This window comes from Triturus cristatus, chromosome 6 (genome assembly GCF_964204655.1).
Source record: "Triturus cristatus chromosome 6, aTriCri1.1, whole genome shotgun sequence".
Lineage (NCBI taxonomy): Eukaryota > Metazoa > Chordata > Amphibia > Caudata > Salamandridae > Triturus > Triturus cristatus.
Window position 1 is genome coordinate 345318300 of NC_140589.1, and position 24457 is coordinate 345342756.

Below are 24457 nucleotides of genomic sequence, written 5' to 3' on the forward strand. Positions count from 1 at the left end.
GTCAGGGGTTTCCAGTGTGTGATCTGGTGGTCCAATTTGGTGGTGGTGGGCAGCTGGTTGATGAGTTCTTGTATCCTGCATTGGGGATCAAAGTTACTATAGATGCTGAGGATTTTATTGAGGAAGAAATTGGAAAGATTGTCGCAGAGATCTCGAAAAAGGGTTATTTAAGCGCACTAGCAAGGATAAACTGGACTGCAAATGGATGAGTGAGTGTGCATCCCCACAAGTAGCCACCAACAGGGAAATCCCGCACCAAGGGAAAAATCTGCAGGACATAATAATCTCTGTGGCCCAGTCTGCTCTACAGTAGGGGAAGGGAGAAGTAGTTCAAGGCCTGAGACAGGATGTGAATGGCCACAAGGGAGCCAAACTACATCTAGAAAAACGGTCCACAAACAGTACTTTCCCGCCTCCCCCGCTCCCTGCCGCATCTCAGTCGCATGCCCCCTCCTGCCAACCGCCCTTCTCTAGCCCCACCTTACAGCCAGCGCTCTCACCCAGGACCTACTTAATGGCGGCAAAGGCAAGCCCATTTGCACCTGGACTGCTCTCACTGCCACAGACCCTGGTCCGACTGAATGTCACCTCTGTATAGCCTCCATCATGCGTGCACTTAACTCCAGACTAAGCCTTATCAGCTGCTTCCATGCCTCACCTCGCTCCATTAATGCCATTTAACCTGCACCAGCATGTGCTCCCCTTGCGCTTCGCTTGCCTCACCCCATCTGGCATGCATGCTTATCAACACAAGATCTCTCAGCAAACATGATACCGAGATCTGGAACACCATTCAGACGTACTCCTTCTTCCTGACAGAGACCTGGCTAAACCCCACATTGGCACAGCCATTCCACTGGCCTACAAGGTCTCCCGCCAGGACAGACCGAACAAACAAACCAGAAGAAGGACTCGCTGTCATCCACAAGGACCTACACCACCTACATCGACGAGGACACAACCTTCATGGAACACATGCACTTCCGATTTAAGACCGGCAGCCACACCTCCGTCAAAGGTACCCTAGCCAACCGAACACCAGGACCATGTGCCACCTTCAGCAGTCTCCTCACAGACTTCATAGCCCTGTCACCGTCTGCTGCATCTTACTCGGTGACCTCAACTTCCAATATCACATCTGGGCGCTTGGTGAGAATCAATCCAGGGATGACTTTTACTTGAGTCAAGACCAGTACACAGACGTTCATCAGCGTGGGACACAACCACAGCAAATGGGTCAACGATCTCTCCTCCCTACACCAACTCCAGCACTTCAGATCCCTCCCACTTCCTATCTTCGCCAAGTGCACTGGGGTGTAGTGCCATTGATAAGAGAGTTTTCAGGAGTGATACCCTGCCCCCTACACGGGAGGCAATGTTGGTTGCTCGCTCCACTATTTCTTCCCATTGTTCCTGATCAAGAGCTATACTCAGTTCCTTCTCCCTGGATGGCTAAAAAAGTAGCATAGTGTCTCCCCCCGTGCAGTACAAAAGATATTTTTCAAAGGAGGGGGGAGGGGGGTCTATTAGCATTGTGTTTCACTCCTGGGGTCAGAAGCCAGTATCAAAGCTGCAGGTAGTAGAAGTGTTCCCCCCTCCGGGAGTGCAAATTCCCTTAATAACTGGTCAAAGGTTTGAAAGGTGCCTTGGTTGAACATGTCCCTAAGTATGTTGCACTCTCCTTCTAACCACTTCTGGTAGTGGTTTCTGTCTTTCCATGTGGGAACTCATGATTACCACCCCCTCCCCAATAGGAGGGTGAAGGGCAATGGGAAGGAAGTGAGGCTGCCTCCTCACTGCCATAGTATCACATATTTGTAGCGTGGCACATGTGTTTGCGGAAAGGTGGAGCGTGTTGGTCCGGTGATCCAATGTGGCGTTCTTGTTCCATGCCTCTTGAATGTTCTGGGTCCTTGAGTTGGTTTACCACTTCAGATATTAGGAACTGTTTCAGCCTTCTGAGTCTTCACATTTGTCTTGGCACCACTGGTGGCTTATGGCTTTCTACAAGGAGTTCCTGAGCTAGTGTCAGAGGACTCAGCCACTGGAATGAAATTGTCCCTTACAGTCTCTTCTGCTGTTTGGGACAGTGTTTTCGATGGGTCTGAAGCATCTGCCACTTGACTCCCAGGTGGTTCACATTAGTGCACTGGGAATTCCAAGCTGCTGGTTGAGTGGGGGTTCAGCTCCTATGTTGTCATGGTTCGTAGGCCACTCTGCAGCCCGTTCACCCATGTGGTGTTGCACTGCCATAATAGATGTGGGTTTCACTGTACCTATGGTACGTCCTCCAATAAAGTCAGTACCTTGCCAAGTTGGGATCATGGTATAGTTGGGGGCACACGTCTGCTGACCATAACAGCCATTCTATGTCAAGACCAGAGGCGATGATTATGCATAACTTTCTTTTTTTATTTTACTCCAGCAGCTTCCAGAACTAAAGAAAACTACATTTCCCATGAGCAGAGGGAAATCAAACTGCAACCAATCAGTATCCATTAGAGGTATGACAGCTTCCTGTAATCCCTCTTTTATAGCTGCTCTAGCTGCAGATAAGCACTCTTAGGTTTAGTCCATGTTTTGAGCATAATGAGCTTTGTTTTGCCTTAACAGAATTTTTGTGTTTCTTTAATTACTTAAGTTGCTTCTTTTCTTGTATCTCTTATTGCCGTAGGATCGCTTTCCGATTCTCTGCACAGTGGTTCACTAGCGGGGGCCACGCTTCGGAGTTTCGGTCTTCTGACCTCCAGATGGCTCCCACCCCCTTGCAAGGCCTTTGTCGCGCCTCACAAGAGCACTGGGGTTTTCTCACAGCTCTGCAAGTGCCTAGCAAAGGCTTCTTCCTCTGCCTCCCGGTGCAGGGGGTGTCTCTTGACTTTGACAAACGCAATCCCTGGCCTTAGGAGCCTGAAGTGTGACACCCCAAACAGGGGTCTGTATTTGTAAATGAGCCTCTTTATGGGGGCTGCCATGCTCAACTGTTGTGTGTTTCCTGCATGGCCCATTGTAGTTTTCCGTACATTAGCCTAGTTGTGCACGTTGTAGGCTGCATTTAGTTTTGCACACATTACTAAATAACCATGCTTGCTTTGTGCCACATTGTATTTTCACACAGAACCTGCATATGTTTTTGGGTTCTGCTCTTTTCCTGGGATTTAGTCTGAACACCATAGACAAGGTCAAACAACAATGCCCCTTGTTGTTCTTTCTGGTCAGACACTAGCACCTAGACATAACATGAGAATGCAGCTGCTGTTTGTGAGCAAACATGTCTTGTCATATAACCGAGGGCAGTAGTTCTAATAGACACACAGTGAGCTAAGGTACTGAGGCAAGAATACTGCATCAGCTGAGATGTAGAACACCCATCTAATCTGTCTTATAATATGACAGGGCTTTTTATTATCGCTGGTTCGTTAACCATGCTAAGGAAATTTTCAATATGCATTTGTTTCTTAATTGTGGCAAAAATACTGCATCTTAGAGCACGGTAGTTTAAATACATATTCTAAACTTCCTTTGTGTCTCTTGTTTATCTTATTGTGGACAAGTACAAGTGGGAGAGCAAAAGGGTGTATCCTATTACCGCGATCCCCGAGTGGGTCGAAAGTGTTGTGTTCTGGGGTGCCAACTCATTTGTTTCTCTCGTAACGGTAGGAGGGCAAGTGAGGCACTGTAGCTAGTCAGACTCTGGCTCATAAATACTGAGGTGGTATGGTGACTCAGTCCCTACATACGGATATTCTATGGTCTCAAGCATTGTTCTGTTGGTGAGCAGAATCCCTGCAAAACCACCCTTGAAAAGAATGAGCTGGGCGTCACGACCTCTGGTACTCCTTAACTCAGCCAATAAATACTATGGCCTTGGAGTCCATAACCCCCTATTCATGAAGGGAATTGTTTGTGATACTTCCACCCTTAACTGCCGTAAGACTCTAAATATGGCCCAAACCTGGCCTAGCCATGTATGAAAGGGAAGAATCTTATGTGGAGTCAGAGAAGCTGGAATTTGTCCCTTGGGGCATTCAGACTGCGGAGGCTGTAGATGCCTCTGGCAAAATGCCCTCACAGCAGCTTTGGCACCTCTAGAAAAGAAACATTTTGAACTGGCCGCTGCCCATTAAGACCTCCTCACTCAGAGAGAAGACCTCCCAGGACCCTCCTGGTCAGAACCTCAGAGGCAGCCGAAACATACTCCCAAGCATCCAAGAGACTCCAACGCTGAGGACACCTAGATCACCTTAAAAAGGCTTTTTTGGCCAACCACCTCTCTATGTAACACCAAGAGAGAGTAGGAGATAAGCCACTGCACATTCTCCACAAAGATCAAAATAAATACATCAAGGCATGATGGCTTAAGATAGAGGGCTACTCAAAACCCCTATCGAACATTTCCTCAAAGGAACATAAGGGAGCAACCCTTGCGGTCACAGGAAAAACGACCTTATTTCTAGGGTGCCATTTATATTGGATGAGGAGGCCTCATCCACTAGTTATAACCAAAGGAAATGATGGACGGAGTGTTGAACATTGCAAGCAGTCAACTGATCTGGGTTTAATCTATCACCGTTCTTTAGCCCACTCTGCCACCCCAGTTCAGACATGGCCATATGCAAATCAGTCTGACCCTGTGCCTCATGGGAACAGTCCAGCCCGAACTGCCAAGCCATGTCTTCCCTGGACCGGAAACAAGCTTCCTAGGACCCGTTCTGGCATTTCAGCCGTCTTCAGCCAGGCTTGCTTGAATCCAGTGGCAAAGTGAGCAAGGGACTCACGTCTGAGCATACCCTGCCAACTTATGGCGAACAAAGCAAAAACCAAAGGAAATGATGGACGGAGTGTTGAACTTTGCAAGCACTCACCCCCAGTCAACTGATCTGGGTTTAATCCATCACCGTTCTTTAGCCCACTCTGCCACCCCAGTTCAGACATGGCCATATGCAAATCAGTCTGACCCTGTGCCTCATGGGAACAGTCCAGCCCGAACTGCCAAGCCATGTCTTCCCTGGACCGGAAACAAGCTTCCTAGGACCGGTTTCTGGCATTTCAGCCGTCTTCAGCCAGGCTTGCTTGAATCCAGTGGCAAAGTGAGCAAGGATGACTGGGTGTGAGTGTTTGATTAGTTCTGATGCTCCGTCCATCACCACCCCCTTTTGTACCGCGTTTTTCATCCACTAGTTATGGCATGCTTCTTCATCGGCAACCTCATCCCATCCTGGTATTATGAAACTACCAGGGTGGCCTCAACCTCTTTGAGAGGGAGTTCTTGATAAAGCTGACTGGACAAGACTGGATCCAAATAATATAAAATGCCTTTAGGTAAATCCAGGATAATTCCTTTATTTGTGGGTACCCATGGTATAGCTAAAACCAACGCTAGGGTATATTATGCAGGTATAATGACCTGTACATCACAATGACCAACATGTTTCTGCCCGCATAAATGCCAGTACTTGTCATGGACATTTGTCAGGGCCAAAAAGGGAGGAGATCTCCATCTATATTCCTTATACCTAATTAGTAAGGAAGAAAGAATTGTCAAATCGAGAGTCCTGCCTTGACAACCCCGGTAATATTTGTCCATGAGATAAGGATAAAAAAGAAGCAATACTACATCTGAATATGTTAGTCAGTCTTGATTAGGCATTCAGGTAATTGATCATATGCACAGAGACAGACTTATCGCAAACGTGCAGCATACTTGCGACACTGCACTGCAAACATGAGAGGCACTTGTGTAGGGTGGTTGCATGCTTAAACCTAATAGAATAGCTGCTTACCTTAAATCTGGGGAACTAGCGCTCCATGGTCTGAGAGGTATGGAGGTATCCTCTGTAGTCACACAGTATATAGCTTCATGAGAAGACAATACATTAAAACTCCTTAACTAAGTCATATGTATTCAAAAACACCTACTCGTAGGGATTTTTTATCCAGAGGAAAGTTGTTTTGTGATTGTCTACGTGCTATTCGTGTTAGTCATGTCGTGTAAATATCTCTAAAGGTATCGTTCATCATTATAATAAATGTTAAGGAAGACATGCTGTACGATCGCAATCACATAAAAGTTAGAGCAAACACACAGAGAACCAGCACTGTAACTCACTTGTAACAGAATAATTATCTTATAGGTCACATAGTTACAAGTGAGTTCAAAAACATTGGTGGCAGTGGGGATATCCGCACTCACGCATCACTTCTGAGTATTCATTCAATATTGCCAATGGAAGCATCTTTTTCTAAATGCCATATAGCAGAAAAGAATCCATCTGCAACGCGATTAAAAAAGAAACTTACTCTGTCAAGAGAAATACCGTCAAAGAACCTAACTTGCCTCCATCTTCCAGCTGCTCATGACCAGAATAGTGAGTAAGCATCGTTAAATGGCCCCCGGCATCATCAAATCTGCGTGAGTCACACATACGTTGGCAGATTTCATAGTAAATGTAGCTCCCTGAACAGGCGCATCACCTCTAAACGGGTCAGATCCGCTTGCAAGCTCGCAGAATGAACCGGAAAATTGATCTCCCCCCCCCTTTTTTTTATTTAAAGGTAACAACATTGGTGACAAACTATGTTTTTAGAAAGTATGTGAACTGTATTTAAGGCACTATGGTTAATTTATGAGGTTGGTACAGGAGTGGGTTAACACATTATAAAGCCAGTACCCCTCTGACATTCCTGTTCACCCTCAAATCATCAGCCTTTATGTATTGTAATCGAAGCATGGATGAAGTAAGATACCCTAGCCAACACACACCATCTTACATGAGGTTTGCCCTGGGAATTGATATCAACTAGCGCAGCTTACACCAAGCACAACTTTTAGCAGTGAAAGGAATATGTACGTTCCTTAATATCAGTTTCCAATTTTTTTTATACAATATGGGAGGATCAGATTTAACAGCAATCTGCTCTGTCATACCAACATTGACGTACAACACGCTGGATTCAAGGATCGTCTAGCTACTAGGTTGGATAAGGCCCAATGCCGGTGCTCGACCATTATTACAGCTGCGAGATGCCATTATTACAGCTGCGAGATGCAACTTCATCTACTCAAATTAAAGACTTGAATTCCGCCTATACAAGCAATAGATCAGAGCAAAAGCTAGGGTCTAGGCTATTACGCCAAGCCTAAGGCAGCCCCGACTGGATGATTAAGGGAACTGATATGGCTAGGTATGCAGGTAAAAGAAAGCTCCAAAGGGAGACCGACGCAAGTGACTCAATTGAATTTTTAGATTCACAGAAAAATGTGGGCCCTAAATCTGCCTACAAAACTTTGAAGAGCGCAAATACAAAATCTCTTAATGATGATTGGCTTGACTTGGTACTGAAGGCCCATCCAGACCTGTGTGCAACCTTCTTAAATCTATTAGGAAGTCACCATACCTATCCAACCCTCTACGTCTCGCTCAGAAAAAAGACCTCACGAAGCTGAGGTGTGGAATAATACCATTAAATGCCTATATAAGTATGGGCGCTTGGAACTGTCTGTCGCTTTCAACGGCAGGCTGTAACTGTAAGCAAAAATCATTCTGGGACACAGTGTGCCTCTGCAGTGGTTTGAAGGTTTTAAGATGCTTTCGGCTAAAACCAATGTTTCTTCATTTAGGTTTAAGGTAGTGTAAAACAGTGATGAAAATGAAAACGGTGATTAAAATGTGTTTGTGTAATTTACAGTTAACATCTAGGTTTTTCAAGTTTTTTGATGGTACTTACAAGACAATTAATTAGAGTGATTCCTTTGGAAAATGCTGTATTTCCTTGTTGCTCAAATATCTAACCACTCTTAGTATTTTTTATGAATAGTGCCATTGCTATTTTTACTATTGCACGCTGCACTTTATTAAGTTGCTTTAAAAAGATGCTGTCTTTTTATCTCGCTTTTAGATATTTATGCACTTTATCAATATCTTTTGCAAATAGCAGTTCAGTCGCTGTAAGTTCTTACTAAGTGCACTTTGGATAGCTATTACTGTGTAGCAGTGGGTTATTAAAACGTTCTTTAGAGAAAGTAGCTTAGGAACTCATTTACCCTAGATGCAACAACTGTATTGTGGCAGTACATTAGAGTTAGTCTGCATGATGATACAAAATAGCAGAATTATGTCTCTTTTACCATGAAACTGTATCCTGTATTTATACATGTTTGGTAAATTGTTATGATTTCAAATAACTGAAAACAATAAAATGTACTTACTTACCCACAAATAAAGGTACTATACTGAGTTATATTTTTAGATTATCTAGATCCCATCTTGTACAGTCAGCTTCATTTTACCAGGGTGGGATGAGGTCGCTGATGATTAAGCATGCCACAACTAGGGGGTGAGGCCTCCACATCCAAAATAATTGGCAGTCTAAAATTGAGGTTGTTTTCCCTGCTACCGTAAGAGTTAATCCATTAAGGTCCTTTGAGGAAACGTCTGATCGGGGTTTTGAGTAGTCCTCTATCTTTAGGCATTGCACCTTGATCTGTTTATTTCCAAGACCTATCTAAACAGGGTACATGACGGGTAAAAAGTGAAAGATTTATTCGGTTTGAAGAGAAACCAGAGTATAGGATACATCAGGGGTGCTAGCTCAACCAGAGAACAGGTCCCTTTGCTGGTTACCCATCGTCCCCTTGCTATGAATTGCCACTGAACTCTGACGGCGACAAGGAGCCGGATAGGCCCTAGCACCCCTAACCTGACAATCCAGACACCTCGTCTGACCAGACACCTGTGGGGACCGCCTAGTAGTGCACATACTGATCCTGATAACATATAGCACTCCCAGTATTCCAAATGGGCTCCCACAGGTAAGGTGACAGCTTATAAGTTAGAATGACTAAGTAAACCTCTGGACAAAGATGTCCACAACAGACTAAGGGCTGAGTGCCCTCACCCTTCACTTTAGGGTAAGTTCGCCCTCACTCTGAAGATCGATACAAAAATGGCCTTGTTCCTGACCAAGTATATTAAGGATCCCAAAAAGGGCCATGGTTCATGGTGGTCCTGCCAAGATTAAATTCTGGACCTGGTGGGACCTCTGACTAAGATCTTAGATATGGCAGAAGAAGTCAAGCAATCAGGCTCTCTAATTTCAACCAGCATCCTCTCGGGTTGGGCCCAGCGGGCCATAATTTTTCTAGGGCATCCAAATTGTTCTATCTTTACAGAGAGATGCAGGTCCCTGCTTATTAAGGTTGATCCCAAGTGGGGGTGGGGGAGAGGGTGTTCTGGCTTCCCCAGAAGCGGGCCCTGTGGAGTCCTTGGAGACTCCTCCATAAACAAACTCAGGAAGTTCGTCTCGAGTTTCATCTTCCTTTCTCTAAAGAAAATGTTTGCCCCCAAGTTTTTCCAGGGACCGGCAGAGAACGGGGTTGTTCCTTTGGCCGCTCAAACAATAAAGCCGACCAATGGAGTCATACTCCAGGAGGGGCTATTACCAGGATCAAGCTGAGTTTGGAGGCTTCTTCCCCTCAGGAGGGGCTGGTCATGGAAGGCGCAACAGAGGTGTCTCTTGAGGCATGGCCAATTCCAGTTCCTATTCTGGTAAGTTTAGCACCTCCGAACCGGGTGGTAGCGAGTGGCAGGCTAGTAAAGTTTGTGCACAATTGATGTCTACTAACATCAGATTCTTAGGTATTTCAAACAATATGGGAATTCCCCATAGAACTCTAAAGGACCCCAGTCTACCTGTTGCTGCCCAACCACTGTTGTTCTCAGAGGCCCAAGTCTTCCCGTAAGGCCATGAGGTAGCAGAGCTGGAGGAGAAACAGGCTATTGCCTGCTCCTTCCATCATCTAAGAGATTTCATCAGCAACATTTTCCTGGTGGAGAAGAAAGACAAAGGCTTCCAACCCCTGATAAACCTGCGGGATTTCAACAACTGGTTAGTCTATCGCTACTTCAAAAATGGAATGTATTCACCTTCTTCGAGACACAGTATGGCAGGGGGACTAGCTGGTCCTCCGTGACCTAAAAGACGCCTACCTCTCAGTACCCATTTTCGAACCTCACCACAGGTTCCTGCAGTTTGTCTGAAGAAATTGGGGCTTCGTATTCACCACTTTCCCCTTTGGGCTCTCTTCAGCTTCCAGTTGTTTCATCACGGTCCTCAAACAGGCTGTGGAAATCCTCAGAATATGGGGCATTCGCCGGATATTCCATCTGGATGACATCCTCATAACATAACGTAAATTTGTAAAGCACATGTTCACCCGTAGGCATCTTGACGCTGAATAACAGATGTTTACTGTTAACTAACCCAATGTTTCTCATTTTATTGACTTCAGATGGATGAAAGGCTGAGTGGACCCGCCAGGATTTGAAACTGTGACCATGGGGTCGAACACAGGCCCCTGCAGTGGGCGCATTAGTCCACTGAGCCACCAGACCCGTGGATCACTTAACGGAGACTCTTTCTCCTGGAGGCCATAGGTTTTGTCATCAACAACAGGAATGTAATTCGTGGAGTTTGTTATAGGCTCTGTGCAGGCAACATTCAGTCTACCCAGCAAAAAAGAGGGCCAAGATCAGACCGGAGTTGAGGCACGTCCTGACATATCCAAAATCATCCTCAGATAGTTTGCAAGGATAGTGGGCCTTGTATCGTCCTCCATACAGGGCGATCTTTCCTTAGCCCTTCACTATCGTGATAGACTCTGTGCAGAAGTAACTGAGTCTTCCAAGCAAAAAGATGGCCAAGATCAGACAGGAGTGGAGCGGAGTCTTGACAAATCCAAAATCCTCGCTCAGACAGATCGCAAGGATAGTGGGCCTTATATTGTCTTCCATACAACCTGGAACCCTTCACTACAGGGCTCAACAGTGTTTCATAGTCTACCATCTCAGGAGAGGACTAACTTACTCAGAATTGGTCCCACTCTCAAAGGAGGCCAATGAGGAAATCAGATGGTGGTTGAATCACATGGAGGTGTGGGACAGGAGAGCGATCTTGACATAGTCGAGTCGGATGCAAGCCAACTGGGCTAGGGGCCAGGTGTAGAGAGTCATCTACAGGGGGAAGTTGGTCAAAACAAGAAAGCCATCTTCACATCAATTGCCTAGAACTTCCGGCGGAGTACTTTGAAGACTCCGGATAGACAACATATCTGCTGTGAGATATATCAACCATCTAGGTGGTACAAGATCCTAACTCACATTGCACAGAAATCCTGGCAATACTGCCTAGACAACCATATCTCAGTGACAGCAGAGTTCCTTTCCTGTCGGACAACAATGTGGGGGACTGGAACTCCAGACACCTCAGAGACTTGTGCTAGTGGCAACTTGACCCAGAATTGTTCAAAGTCCTGAACACTGCTTGGGTGCCATTTTTGGTGAACCTCTTTTTCTCCAGAATAGATCATCAGATGCTCAAGTACTTCAGTTGGTGAACAAACCAGAAGGTGCCTTCCATGAAGATTGAAGAAGGAAAATTGGGTATGCCTTCCCCCCATTAGCGATGATTACGAGGGCTTCAACGCAGGTCAGTAGAAAGAGGACAGATTTGGTAATGGTCACTTCACTCAGGAGATAGCAAGCCTGGTTTCCAGCTATTCTGGGACTTTTCTGGGATTCATCAATCCTACTCAGATTGAGGAAACTGGAACCTCTCCTTGACCAGATGGCGCTGGAAGAAAATCTATGACTCATGGCATGTAGGATTATAGGGGAAGAAGGAAAATCTTGGGACATCTGCAACACGCTCAGGACCTCATCCACAAGGTATGGGCCCGACAATACAACCAAAAGATACAGGTCGGCCTGGAGACAATGGCTGGGTGGAGACACATGGATCCCATGGAATCAGATCTTGCACATATTCTAAACTTCCTCTCTGACTTGGCCCTCAGGGTAAGGCCTACAGGTCGGTAAACTCCTTCATATCTGCCATTTCAGCAAGGCATTAGCCGGTGGATTGCTTTCAGGGGGAGCGAGGGGTGGAAGGGCCATCTTATAGTTAGGAAACTTCTTAGGGCCATCGCATTATCACTCCCCCAGTACCCAGATAATCCATCCTTTGGGATGTTAACAGCGTGCTTAATCTATTCTTGTCCTGCTCTCAGGACAAATTCCTTTGAAGGAAGAAGCTGTCTGGGAAGCAGGCAATGTTTCTGTGCATGGTGTCATGCAGGCGAGTGCCTGATGTCAGGGCTCTGGACTTGTCTAGCAGATTGTATACCCCGGATAGGGTCACTTTAAATGTTTGCAGGAGCACCAAGACTCATCCTAGAATGGTTTCTTAACCTGCCTTTAATGATTACACTCCGTTATCTGTGGTGGAATGTTTGAAAGCATATAAGAGCGCAACTGTAGACGTTAGACCCATGGGTGATCGTCAACATCTCTTTGCACTTAGGAAACCTTTTAAAACTGTTTCCTCCCCAACAATTACCAACAATTACCAAATTAATGTGATGGGTAATGCGGGAGGCCGGCATTAATACTTCCACCTTTAAAGGCCTCTCTGCAAGGAGTGCTGTGGCATCCAAAGCCTTCTCGTTGGGCATGTGGCTAGAGGACATTATGAATGCAGCAGACTGGTCCTCAGAATCCACTGTTATAAAGTTGTATTTCAAATGTATTGTGGATATAGCCTACTTGATCGTGAAAAAGCTTTTAACTTGCATAATTTTCACCTCAATTCCTGACACAGAATGAAAAAATTCATAGAAATCGTAAAGGAAAGTTTCAATTCTATTAAGGTTGTCAAGGCAGGTTCAGTCCTCTGCTGGGTTAGCTGCCTTCAGGGTCTCCAGTGAGGAGCTCTTTCTGGGGTTGGTACTAGTATCCTAGGGGTTCACTCCTCACCTCAGATAAGTTCAGGATGCTTTCGCTCATCCTACAACACTGCCTGAGGGTTGGGGCTTGCAATGGTATAGAGAATGTATACTTTCAGAATTCTTGTTGCCTGGTGTGCATCAGTGGGGCAGATGGGTGCCATCTTTGCTCCCTGCTGTGTTTTTATTTTTTGCAGGATGGTCGCAGTTCTGTTTTTTTGTCATGTAGCTTGCAGTCCATCCCCTCTATATTCTGAGCACTTGTGAATGGTACTCAAGCAGTGTAGAGTGTCTGATTCATACCTTTTCCTCCACAAAGGTTTTTGATGTTTTGTCTCCAGTGCACCGATAGGTGGCATTGTGTTGCTCCACGCTGACGCTATTCCGCTCCAGAAGGGAGCCGTATATAAGCACCACCTATGCACACTGTCAGGTGCTTTCTAGGCTCTCCATGCCCTCAGATGCAGAGCTCATCAGCAGATTGGCATGGTCAGTAAAAGCACTCTGCATTGGGACCTTTTCAGATGGATAAAGAGTCCAGTTCACAGAACAGAGGGTCATGAGGAATCAGTGGTTAGATAGAGTATCCAACAGTAAGATTGCTACCAAAGGTAAGTAACTTCTTCTGATGGATACTTAGAATCACAGATTCCTCACCTCGTGATAGAAAAGGTGGCTGGTCTGTCAACTGGTTCAGATCAAAAAGTCCTGCAGGACTGATCAGACAAAGTTTTTCTCTTGACGGCCCAGACTGTTGAAGCAGTAGCGATTTGCGAATGTGTGTACCGACTCCCATTTATGATAGATGTCCAGGACAGGCACCTTGCGAGCCAACGCAGTGGCGGCAGCTTTGGACCTGGTGGAATAAAACCGCAGTCCTTTTGTAAGCTGCTTTTTCACCCGTGCATAGAAGATCTTTATGCACAGAGCAATCCATTACGCAATGGTCTAGTTTTGTACTGCCTTGCTCTTCTTTGCTCTGGAAAACACTACAGAGAGCTGCTCATCTACTCGATGATCATTTGCACCCTTAAAGAGCAGTATGTTTTTATATTGTTTGTACCAAGGAACAAGTCTTTCTGCCTCATTAGACTGAAGAGGTGGAGCAAAAAATTGCCAGAAGGGTGATAGCCTGGCTGACCTAAAAAGGAGTGACCACGTTTGGTAGAAATGAAGTTCGAGGTCCTCAAAATCAACTTATCTGGAAAGAAGTTGCTATGAGGTGGGTTGACAGAAAGAGGCTGAAGCTCATTCACACATCTAGCCAACGTGATGGCGATAAGAAAGACAGTTTTCAATCTCACTAGTATCAATGGACAACAGTGCAGAGGTTCAAAAGGTTTGTACATCAAAAATTTGAGGACTAAATTCATCACCCACTGAAGCATCACAAAGGCTTTTGGTGGAAAAAAATTGTTGCAAACCTTTCCAATATCTCATCACAACAGATGAATTAAATAAAGAAGGTCTGGCAACTGCAATAAAGCCAAAAGAGCCAATAAGTATCTCTTAACAGTGCCCAAAGTGAGTCCTTAATGGGCTATGGACAGAACAATCAATAAAACTTCAGACACTTAGCCTTTAAGTGGTTGATTTGTTGGGTGGCGCACCAATCCACAAATTTGTCCCAGTGACTGACATACACATTTTGCAGAGGGATGCATTGCTGCCAAGATGACATCAATCGAAGCAGATGGCAGGTCAACTCCGATTAATCTCCAAGCACGGATATGCAAATTGCGCAGGCCCACGTACAACACCCTGCCCAGCTGCTGTGACAGATGATCCTGCTAAAGCTGCAGCTTGATCGGAGGACAGAAGCTCATGCCACGAGTTTCAGGTTCCTTTCTCTCCTGGCCCAATCCCATGCCACTAGGATGACTTGGGCCTGATCACTCTTGATCTTCTTCAGAACTTGGGTAGGAAAGTCAGTAGCAGGAAGGCATACAAGAGACCATAAGAGTCCCAAGCTCCTCTTTAGATGAGGTTGTCTAGGAGAGAACTGATTTGGAAACTCCAGCAAGAAAAGGTGCTGAGCCGCACATTCTCAGCGGTGATCCCCCCCCCCCCCAAAAGATTTTGAGCCAGGGATTTCTCCATTGCTGGAAAACACATTGGGCCACCTCCGGGTGCAAATGCCATTCATGATCTGCTAGGGGCCTGTGACTCAGTTTGGCCACCCTGGCGTTTAAAGATCACGCCAGGTGGTTTACCACCAGAGAAATCCCTTGGCGGTCCAGCCATTTCAAGCGTCCTAGGGCCCCCTGACACAGGACCCAAGAACCCAGCCAGCCAAGCTGATTGCAGTACCACATGGCGGTGGTGTTGTCCGTGAGAACCTGCACCAGTCTTCATTTAATGGGGGAGTAAGAAGGCCTTCAAAGCCAAGCGAATCACCCCTAATAGCAACAACTGATGTGGAGTAGAGTAGAGACCAGTGACCTTTTACCTCCACCTTTACCAGATGGACTCACCAACCCAGCAGTGATGCATCCATGACCATTATCAGCTCTGGGTAAGAAGATGACCTGCCACTGACCCAATGGTGGTCCAGTATTCACAACTGCACTTCTTTTGCAGTCTCCTCTGACATCTGGATACAATCCAACAGATTTCTCAGATGTTGTGGCCACTGAGATTTAAGGTCCCACTACAGAGCCCACATTTGCCATGTGGTGTGTTTGGTTTGCAGGAGGCCAACAAACTCAAGAGCCTCACAGTCATCTATACGGAGGTCTAGGACCAAGGCTGAATCTTTGAAATCAAGAGCCTGAATCTCCTGGTCTCTCTGCTCCAGGGGAAAGAGAGGAAACCATACCATATCCAGAATGGCTCAGATGAAGGGGAGCACCTGCTAAAGAGTCAGGTGTGACTTTGGCATGTTAATAGTGAACCCGAATGAAGCTAGGTGTTTTGCCTTTATCTAGAGTTGGTTGACAACTACCTTGAGTGATCCCACCTTCATCAGCCAGTTGTTGAGATAGTGGAAGATTGGTACCCCCGATTTCTGAAGGTGTGCTGCAACCACTGCCATCACTTTCGTGAACACTCGAAGGGCACTGGTGAGGCCAAAGGGGAGCACTGGGAATTTAAAATGCACCTTAACCACTGAGAACTGAAGAGGACGCCTGTGGGCCTGAAGGACAAAGATGTGAAAATAAGTGTTCTACATGTCCAAAGCCACTGTCCAGTTTCCAAGGTCTAAGGCAGACAGAACCTGGGTTAGCATGAGCATCTTATATTCGTCATTCCGCAGGAAGGTGCTGAAAAGGCTAAAATGTAAAATAGGACGAAGGCCTCCGTCCTTCTTCAGCACAAGAAAGTAGATGGAGTAACAGCCAGTTCCTACTTCAGCGACAGAAACCCTCTTGATGGCCCCTCTGGCCAAAACAGCCTGCTCTTCCTTCATTAAGATGGATAGACAGCGCTCAGTCAGCTGCCTGAAGGTGGTGGAAAGCGTGCGGGGTAAAAAAGAATAAAAGGCATTGTCCTAGTGGATCATTTGGAGGACCTGCTTCTCTGTCCTGATGGCCTGCCATTTTTAGGGAAAATATCATATCTTGCCTCTGACAGGGTGGTTGTGTCCTGGCAAGGACACACTAAATCGGTTTTGCAACTGATAGAGGGACGGGGAGGAACTGAGGTGCGCGTTGGCTTTGCTGTCCTCGTTAATTCTGAGAACTGCGGCTTCTGCTACAAAATGGCTGAAAGGCCTGCTGGGATGGAGTATGGCACTGCCAAAATGAGATGCCTCTACCATAACCAACAGAAAGTGAAATTGCTTATAGAATTGCCCTGTGAGATCCAAAAAGAACCAAAACTGCTCTCCTTGAAATGTTCCAAGGTCGAGTCTGCTTTCTTGTAGTAAAGGTGAGAGCAGTCAAACAGCATGTCCATTAAGGATACATGCACATCCCATGAGACGCCCGCAGACCTCATCCAGTCATGGAACCGAAGTGCCCAGTCCAGATCTGATTACACATTTTGCTGCATTCTGGCATTTCTGAATAGCCTGGGAAAGGTATATCCTAAGGTTGTCCAGAAGAGCCAGTAAAATTTGTGCCAGTGTGTCCCAAATTGCATGGGAGTAGTGGCCGATGAGACAGCTGGCATTTACTGATCTCAGAATCATTATTTTGCTCACCATGCCACCCCAGTTTAAAACTGGCCATATGCAAATCAGTCTTGACCCTGTGCCTCATGGGAACAGTCCAGCCCGAACTGCCAAGCCAGGTCCTCCCTGGAATGGAAACAAGCATCCTAGGTATGCCCAGACGTAGGTCCTTGGCTGATTTGCATATGGCCAAGTCTAATCTGGGATGGCATGGTGAGCAAAAGGATTATGGATTTAACCCAGATCTCTTGACTGGGGGTGAATGTTTTGATTTGTTCTGCATTCCGTCCATCAATTGTGTTTCTTTTGCTTTCTTGCCCTAAGTGCCCCAGGTATGCCCAGACGTGGGTCCTGGGCTCACTGTGCCACTGGAATCAAGCTATCCTGGCTGAAGAGGAGTGAAACCCCGAAACCGGTCCTAGGATGCTTGTTTCCGGTCCAGGGAGGATCTGGCTTGGCAGTTCGGGCTGGACTGTTCCCATCAGGCACAGGGTCAAGACTGATTTGCATATGGCCAGGTCTAAACTGAGGTGGCATGGTGAGCAAAAAAATTATGAATTTAACCCAGATCTCTTGACTGGGGGTGAATGTTTTGATTTGTTCTGCATTCCGTCCATCAATTGTGTGTCTTTTGCACACATCAACACGTGTGCAGGTTGCACATGAGACTACCACTTTGCGCAGCCTGGTAATTGCGCACAGGTAGCCTAGCATAAAAGGGACTCTGCAAGGAGTGGGACTGATCTTGGGTAGGCCTTATATATTAGTGGGTAATCATAGATAGGCTTGAAGGGTTTACTGGAAAATCGTAAGTGCTTTCACTGTATTATACATAAAGGCTAGATTTGCCTTTAAATACAGTTTCAATTCACTTAGGCCTACAAAGTCCGGTCCAGTTGGAGTTCCCAAACCATATCTTATGGGACTTAAGGAATTGTCATATTTCTCTGGTTCAGCTCATAATCAGATTCTAGGTTTTTGTCCTCCCTAATGAACCAAGTTAATTATTCTGCTCCCCAGCAGGGAGAGCAAAGGCTTCCTCACACAAAAGGAGCAATTATCAGTGATTAACTACCTGAGAAAGGAAGAGGTGTGGGGAAAATCTGCATCTGACAATCAGCTTGTCATACTGCACCTGGACTGGGCCAGCCCAAGGCCACTGAACAAAAGAGTAAGCCCAGACCTCTGCAGCAAACACAGGAGGGCCCCCCTTTTGAAGTTTTGGTGGGAAGGTATCTTGCAGTGATGTTAGCTAAGCCAATGCTGAGGCCCTCAGGGGAGTTCTTTCTGTAGAAAAAAACTTCAAGTCACCTTGATAGATTGTACCAGAATGCTGTGCGGGAGGGCTGGGATAGGGGTGGTGTGGAATCCTAGGATTGGCCACGGGTACCTGGCATCTAGAACTTTTTACCCCCTGGACCTGGGAGACAACAATAGTGGAAGAATGGCCAGCTAAAAAGAGGAGCCACCTGATACCCTTCCAAGATGGACTGAGGACTTTCAATACAGCTGATCCCAGGATCAGGATGGGTCTCTCCAGGGTCTGTGGTACTGGCCCCTTAAGCCCATTTAAGACCAGTTGGGGGAAAGACCAGGACTCCACTGCCACCCTGGGTGCTCTGTAGGACAGTCAGGATGCTCTGGGGCCTGAGAAGAGCAGGTATGGCGGTGCTCTGCTTGTTATTGCGGTGGTCAAGTTGCCCCCACCAGCAGGCGAGTAGAACCAGGAGTCAGGCAGTGAAGAAGGTCGGTGTAGGGAGCCAGTAAATCCAGATCCCCACAAAGAGTGCACCTCTTTTAGACCTCAGAAGGCCGGTTGAAATTGTCCCTGGTTGCTAACCCTAGCCACCAGGAGCAAAACAAGCCATATATGAAGACAACTGGCCCACCGGGTCCAGAGATGTTCTGCCTTGAAGGTTTGAAAAGAAAAAACAGAGATTGGTGCTCTGTCAATTCCCTTGGAAATACCCTCTGGCAGTCAGATGTGATTGAATGCTTGCACTTTACAATCAAGATTATCCACAGCACTTGAAGCGGTGAAAATAAGGGAAATAAGAGAAAAAAAACACAGACTGGTTGTTTGGAACAATAATAATAATGAACAGAGTTCTGTGTACTCCAGTGTCACAGAGAATTTATGTGTATGTGTGTTTTTTTTTTTAAACAGATTTTATTATGTCAATGGTCAAGTACAGTGCAGAGCTCCTTAACACAGGAGACAGCTGCCATATTAGACATTGCAGATTATGGTTGTTGACAATTAGTTTATACATTATCGTTATCATAATTAAGTAGAACAATACAACATCACCGTATCGAAACTCCCCAAACCCCGTTGCACTATTCCATTACTGCGTCTCGTTTGCCACCACATCGCCCTCCCCAACAAATAGTGTCCATCACCAGATAACTGGTCCTCTAACCAAGAGGCCCACATAAGAACATAGATATAGATGCGTTCACTGGGGCACCGGGTCTAAGTCGATGCCTCGGTAGTCTGCCCATCTTTTCCAGATCTTGGGGAGCTTTTGCGGCAAGCCCTGGCCTTGAATATTGGAATCTCCAACCCCATGCAGAAGTCTAGCCCATTTTTCCATGCTGAGAGAGATGGTGGGGCTGATGCCTTCCACAGCCTTGCTATGTCCCTTTTAGCCAGTGTCCGCCCCAACAGTAACAGGTGCCTCTTGTATATGTTACCTTCTATACCTTCCATAATATGTAAAATTGCCAATCTTGGTGAGGAGGGGAGCCCCCACCCCAACACTTCTGCAAGACAGACCAGAACCCCCCGCCAGGATCTAGCGAGTGCTGTGAAATGCCAGATCATATGCATCAAAGACCCCTCCTCCCGACCACACCGCAGGCACATCGGAGATGACGCTAGGTCTGCCCTCCACAACCTGAGCCTTCTATAGTAAACCCGGTGAAGATGCTTGAATTGGATAAGACGCAGCCGCGTTGCTATTACTGCTTCCTGAGTGAGGCCAGTGCATCCATCCAATCGTCTCCGTCTATTGGGCCAAGGTCTCCTACCCATGCTTCTCTAAGCTCACCCAATGTTGTAGAGCCATTGGTCACCAGTGACTGATATATTGTCGAGATTTTCTGGTCCTGAGGATCACCCACAAAAACCTTGGCTTCAATTGGACTGAATTCGGGGAGAACCTCTAGCCCCAAATTACTAGGACGGATGGCAAAGAGAAATAGGGGGACCAATGTGGTACAATATATTTATATCTGGTGTTCAGCAGTGCTAAAGGCATTTCTGGTCTTGCATCCTATGAAGGTAATAAAGTACACATTGAAAGAAAATAATATTTACCTGGCACGTTATAAACCAAATGTAAAAACTTGTTAGTGATTCCATACATGGCAGCCGCTCAACTAAACATTTCTATGATGCATTGGCTACTATCATACATTGAGGGTTTACATTCTTAGTTTTGAAAAAAATGCTCAAAGTTGCTAAACTAAGCCAAACCTACATTAAGAACTAAAATGAAGGCTACCTCAAAATACGAATTCAATGGTCATTATAAATCAATGCCTTCTATCCCAACATGTTTAAAACCAATATTACTTACAGCATGTAGATCTGTTGAAAGTTTTTCAATTGAAGGTTTAAGACTCTCCACAGCTTTCAAGCCGTCCTGAAAGAAACTGGAATAAAAAAAATATTTAAACGAAATTTGGGACTAAAACACATGCAGTCAAGTCATATATAAATAGCCAGAACCTTCCATTACTAAATTTCCCACACAACCATATTTGGTCTTTTTTTTATACATTTCTCAAAGAGACATAAGGAACTCATTATGTGATGTCAAAGTAGGATTGTGCTATACACAATCTCTGGAATCAGCCAATGCAAAATGGGATTTGTATTCCCTGCAAATAAAATGCACAAAGGCAAAATTTGCATATATATCTTCAAGGCTGTACTCAAACGATATAGGCACTTGTTTTACAAATTTGCACATGCCAAGTATTTATTGCTGCTGGACAGACCTCTTTCCAATTGCGTTTGTGATAAATCGGATATATATATATTTTTTTAACTTTATTTATAATTTCTCAGAAAATACATACAGTGAAGCCACTTACTGTAGTGACAGTAAAAGAAAAGTTTAGACATATGAAGTACAACAGGTTACCCAAAGAGAGAGGAATGAATATATCTGCGGTCAAGAGACATAGGCAAAGGGAGAAATACAAAAAGCACAGCCTACCACCAAAAAAGGTAATAAAAGCACATTAGCTACCATAAAACAATACAGGGGGGTGTCTAATACAATAGATGGCAGAGGACTTAAGACTAATCTGTTGATCCATCATCCACCAAATCAACCATAGTGAACAAATAATTCCGCAGTGGTTTCCAAATATCTTTAGGCCTTGGCTGCAGTGAAGCTTTCAATTCGAAAGTAGTGTCACAGAAGGACAAGTCTTTCAGCCAAGCTCTGACTGCGTGTAACCCAATGAAGTGAAATTTGCAGTTTAACTAAAAGTAGAGAAAGTTTGCTAGTGGTAATGGCTTACATACCCCAATAAGGCCATAAGGGTGTCAGCCCAAAGTGGACTCCTGATCATAAGAGATAGAGTGGAAAAGATATACTTCCAGTTGTTTGCTATTATCTCGCAAGTCCATGTCAAATGGGAGAAGTCTGCATTGTCCGCCCGAAATTTCGGGCACTTGCGAGATCTGGTAGGGTCAAATTTCGCCAGCGCGACACAGTAGTGTAGGCTCTGTGTAGATATTTATAATGTAATATCTTATCCCGATGATTACCTGGCACGAGTTTATTCTGCATACAGCAGTAATACCAACCCCTATCCGAAATAGGAGTACCCAGGGCACGCTCCCATGCTGCCCCGGCTTTCTCCAGCCGGGCAGGCCTTAATTGTAGGGAAATATGTTATCATTTAGAGATCAGATGTCTATTGTCTGGGGACGCGATCAGTATTGCGAGTGGTGAAAAGTCTTCGGGTTCAGTTGGGTAGGCAGGCAGCACTGCCCGCAATGTATTGTGTAAACGATGGAATTTAAATCTATCCATAATCGACGATTGATCTGCTTTGGCCATCATGGAGCTGGGCTTGAGCACACCTTCTAGAAACAGGTCGCCCGCACCCACAGTTGTGCGCACCAAGCATACGCTGCACTACATACTCCAGAGTGAGTGGGAGCCAAGGGTTGCTTATGAATGGGATGTGAGGGGAATAAAGAGTTAACCCACTGAGATACCACAGAAGTTTAAACCATGCCCAACAAGTAGTGGCTAGCATTTGAATTGTGTAAAGGTCGCGCAGTAGTCCTGGGGGCAGTATGGTGTCAAGAGGAAGATGTGGTAGTTGTTCTCGTTCAGGTTTGAGAAATGGTATCCGGAAGATAACATTAGTAAGCATAATGGGCTACATAAACAGAGTTGAAGGTCAGGCACTCCAAAACTGCTGTGCTCAAAGGGAAGTATGAGAACCTCCCAGCGGATGCAAGGCCGGGAGCAGGCCCATATTAGTCGAATGAGCAGCTCAAGCAGGGAGGTAAAAAAGATGCTAGTTAGGGCAATGGGAATGTTTAAACAAGCATTTTCAATGCAATAGGTCTCGCATTATTAAAGTTTGAGCTGTTGGCATTGCTAATAATAATGCAACACCAATAGCAGCTCAAAGATTCAGTAATGTGAGACCTATTGCATTGCAATTTAGTTTTTTTTTTTTATATAGCAAGAACTTGAGTGAAAGGTGTGTACTTTTGTTGCATTGAGTACAGTGTAATTATGCGTTGTGTTATTATGTGGGACAGAGTGGAATTGTGTGGTGTGTATTTATCTTGCATTAAGTAGAGAGTAATTATGTGACGTGCAATTATGTAGTACTGAGTGGTATGTGGAGTGTATTTATGTTGTAGTGAATACAGTGTAATTATGTGATGTGTAATCACACAACCACACCCAACCACACAACCACACACACACACACAACCACACACATAACCACCACAACCACACACACACAACCACACACACACACAACCACACACACACACAACCACAAACACAACACACAACCACACCACACACAACCACACACACAACCACAACCACAACCAACACACACACAACCACACACACAACCACACACACACACACCACACACAACCACCACACACACACAAACCACACACACACAATCACAACCACACACACACAACCACACACACACACAACCACACACCACACACATAACCACACACATAACCACACACAACCATACACAACTTAAGGGAATCAGGTAACGGAAAGAGAAAGAACTCTATCCAAAATCGCACGTTTTCAGTCAAGTCAGAAAGTATGACTTAGAGCCCCAACGAATCCTTGTTTTGTAGCTAAGCAGATACAGTCAATTATTTCAGTAAGCCTGACGCAACATTAGAAAAAGAGAAGTATAGTGCGAATATTAGGCACGCATTGTTTACCTTGTAACAAAGTAAATATTTGCCGCGCATTTTCATTTACTTTGCATTGTAACCGCTATTTTACCTTGTAACCGCGTAAAGATTAGCCACGCATTCCTCACAATTAAGCAACAAACTGTATTGCAGCCAAAGCCACAAGTAAAGTGATCGCAAAACTGAAAGCAACGCCACAAGATGTATTTGTTTTACTGTCTGTTTCTTCTCTCATAGTGTATTCATCTTTCTCTTAGTTTGTGCATTTCTATCTCTCTCTCAGTCTATCTGTGTGTCTCTGTCTTTGTATATGCTCCTCTGTGCTCGTCATGCTCTGCTATATGTGTCTACCTATGTGTACACTGTATTTGCTTGTATGTATCAAACTCTATATGTGCCTTTTAGTGTTTATAAGTTTCTGTCTTTATCTCTGCCTCTGTTCCTCTTTGTCTATCGGTCTCAGTTTTTAGCTTTGTGTATGTGCCTCTGTTTCTGTATATCTCTTTGCTTGTTAATCTCCTTTTCTATATGTGTGTACATCTGTTTTCCTGTACCTAGGTCTAGCTCTGTGTATTTCTGGCTATATGTCTATAACTCTATTTGTAAGCAAGCGCCATTTTAGATTAAGGGAATCGGGTAACGGAAAGAGAAAGAACTCTATCCAAAATCACACATTTTCAGTCCAGTCAGAAAGTACGACTTAGCCCCAACTAATCCTTGTTTTGTAGCTAAGCAGATACAGTCAATTATTTCAGGAAGCCCGACGCGACATTAGAAAAAGAGAATTATAGTGCAATTATTAGGCACGCATTGTTTACCTTGTAACCGCGTAAATATATGCCGCGCATTTTTCTATTTTTTTACCTTGTAACCGCCTTCGTTTATTTTACCTTGTAACAAAGTAAATATTTGCAGCGTATTTTCATTTACTTTGCCTTGTAACTGCCTTCATTTATTTTACCTTGTAATCGCGTAAAGATTAGCCACGCATTCCTAACAATTAAGCCACAAACTGTATTGCAGCCGCAAAGCCACAAGTAAAGTGATCACAAAACTGAAAGCATAGCCACAAGTAAAGCGATCGCGAAACCGAAAGCAATCGCTTTTGGAGGCAGAG

At 45.1% G+C, this 24457-nt stretch overlaps 1 protein-coding gene across 5 annotated transcripts in view; it reads right to left on the bottom strand.

Annotated features, from left to right (window-relative positions):
- ASAP2 (ArfGAP with SH3 domain, ankyrin repeat and PH domain 2) overlaps positions 1–24457 on the bottom strand; it is a 1162669-nt gene that overhangs the window by 753881 nt on the left and 384331 nt on the right. For all 5 annotated transcript variants that reach the window (XM_085610735.1, XM_085610732.1, XM_085610734.1 and 2 more), the window contains one exon: positions 20477–20552. In XM_085610735.1, the coding sequence (XP_085466861.1) occupies positions 20477–20552 (76 nt within the window). The remainder of the gene's footprint in view (positions 1–20476; positions 20553–24457) is intronic.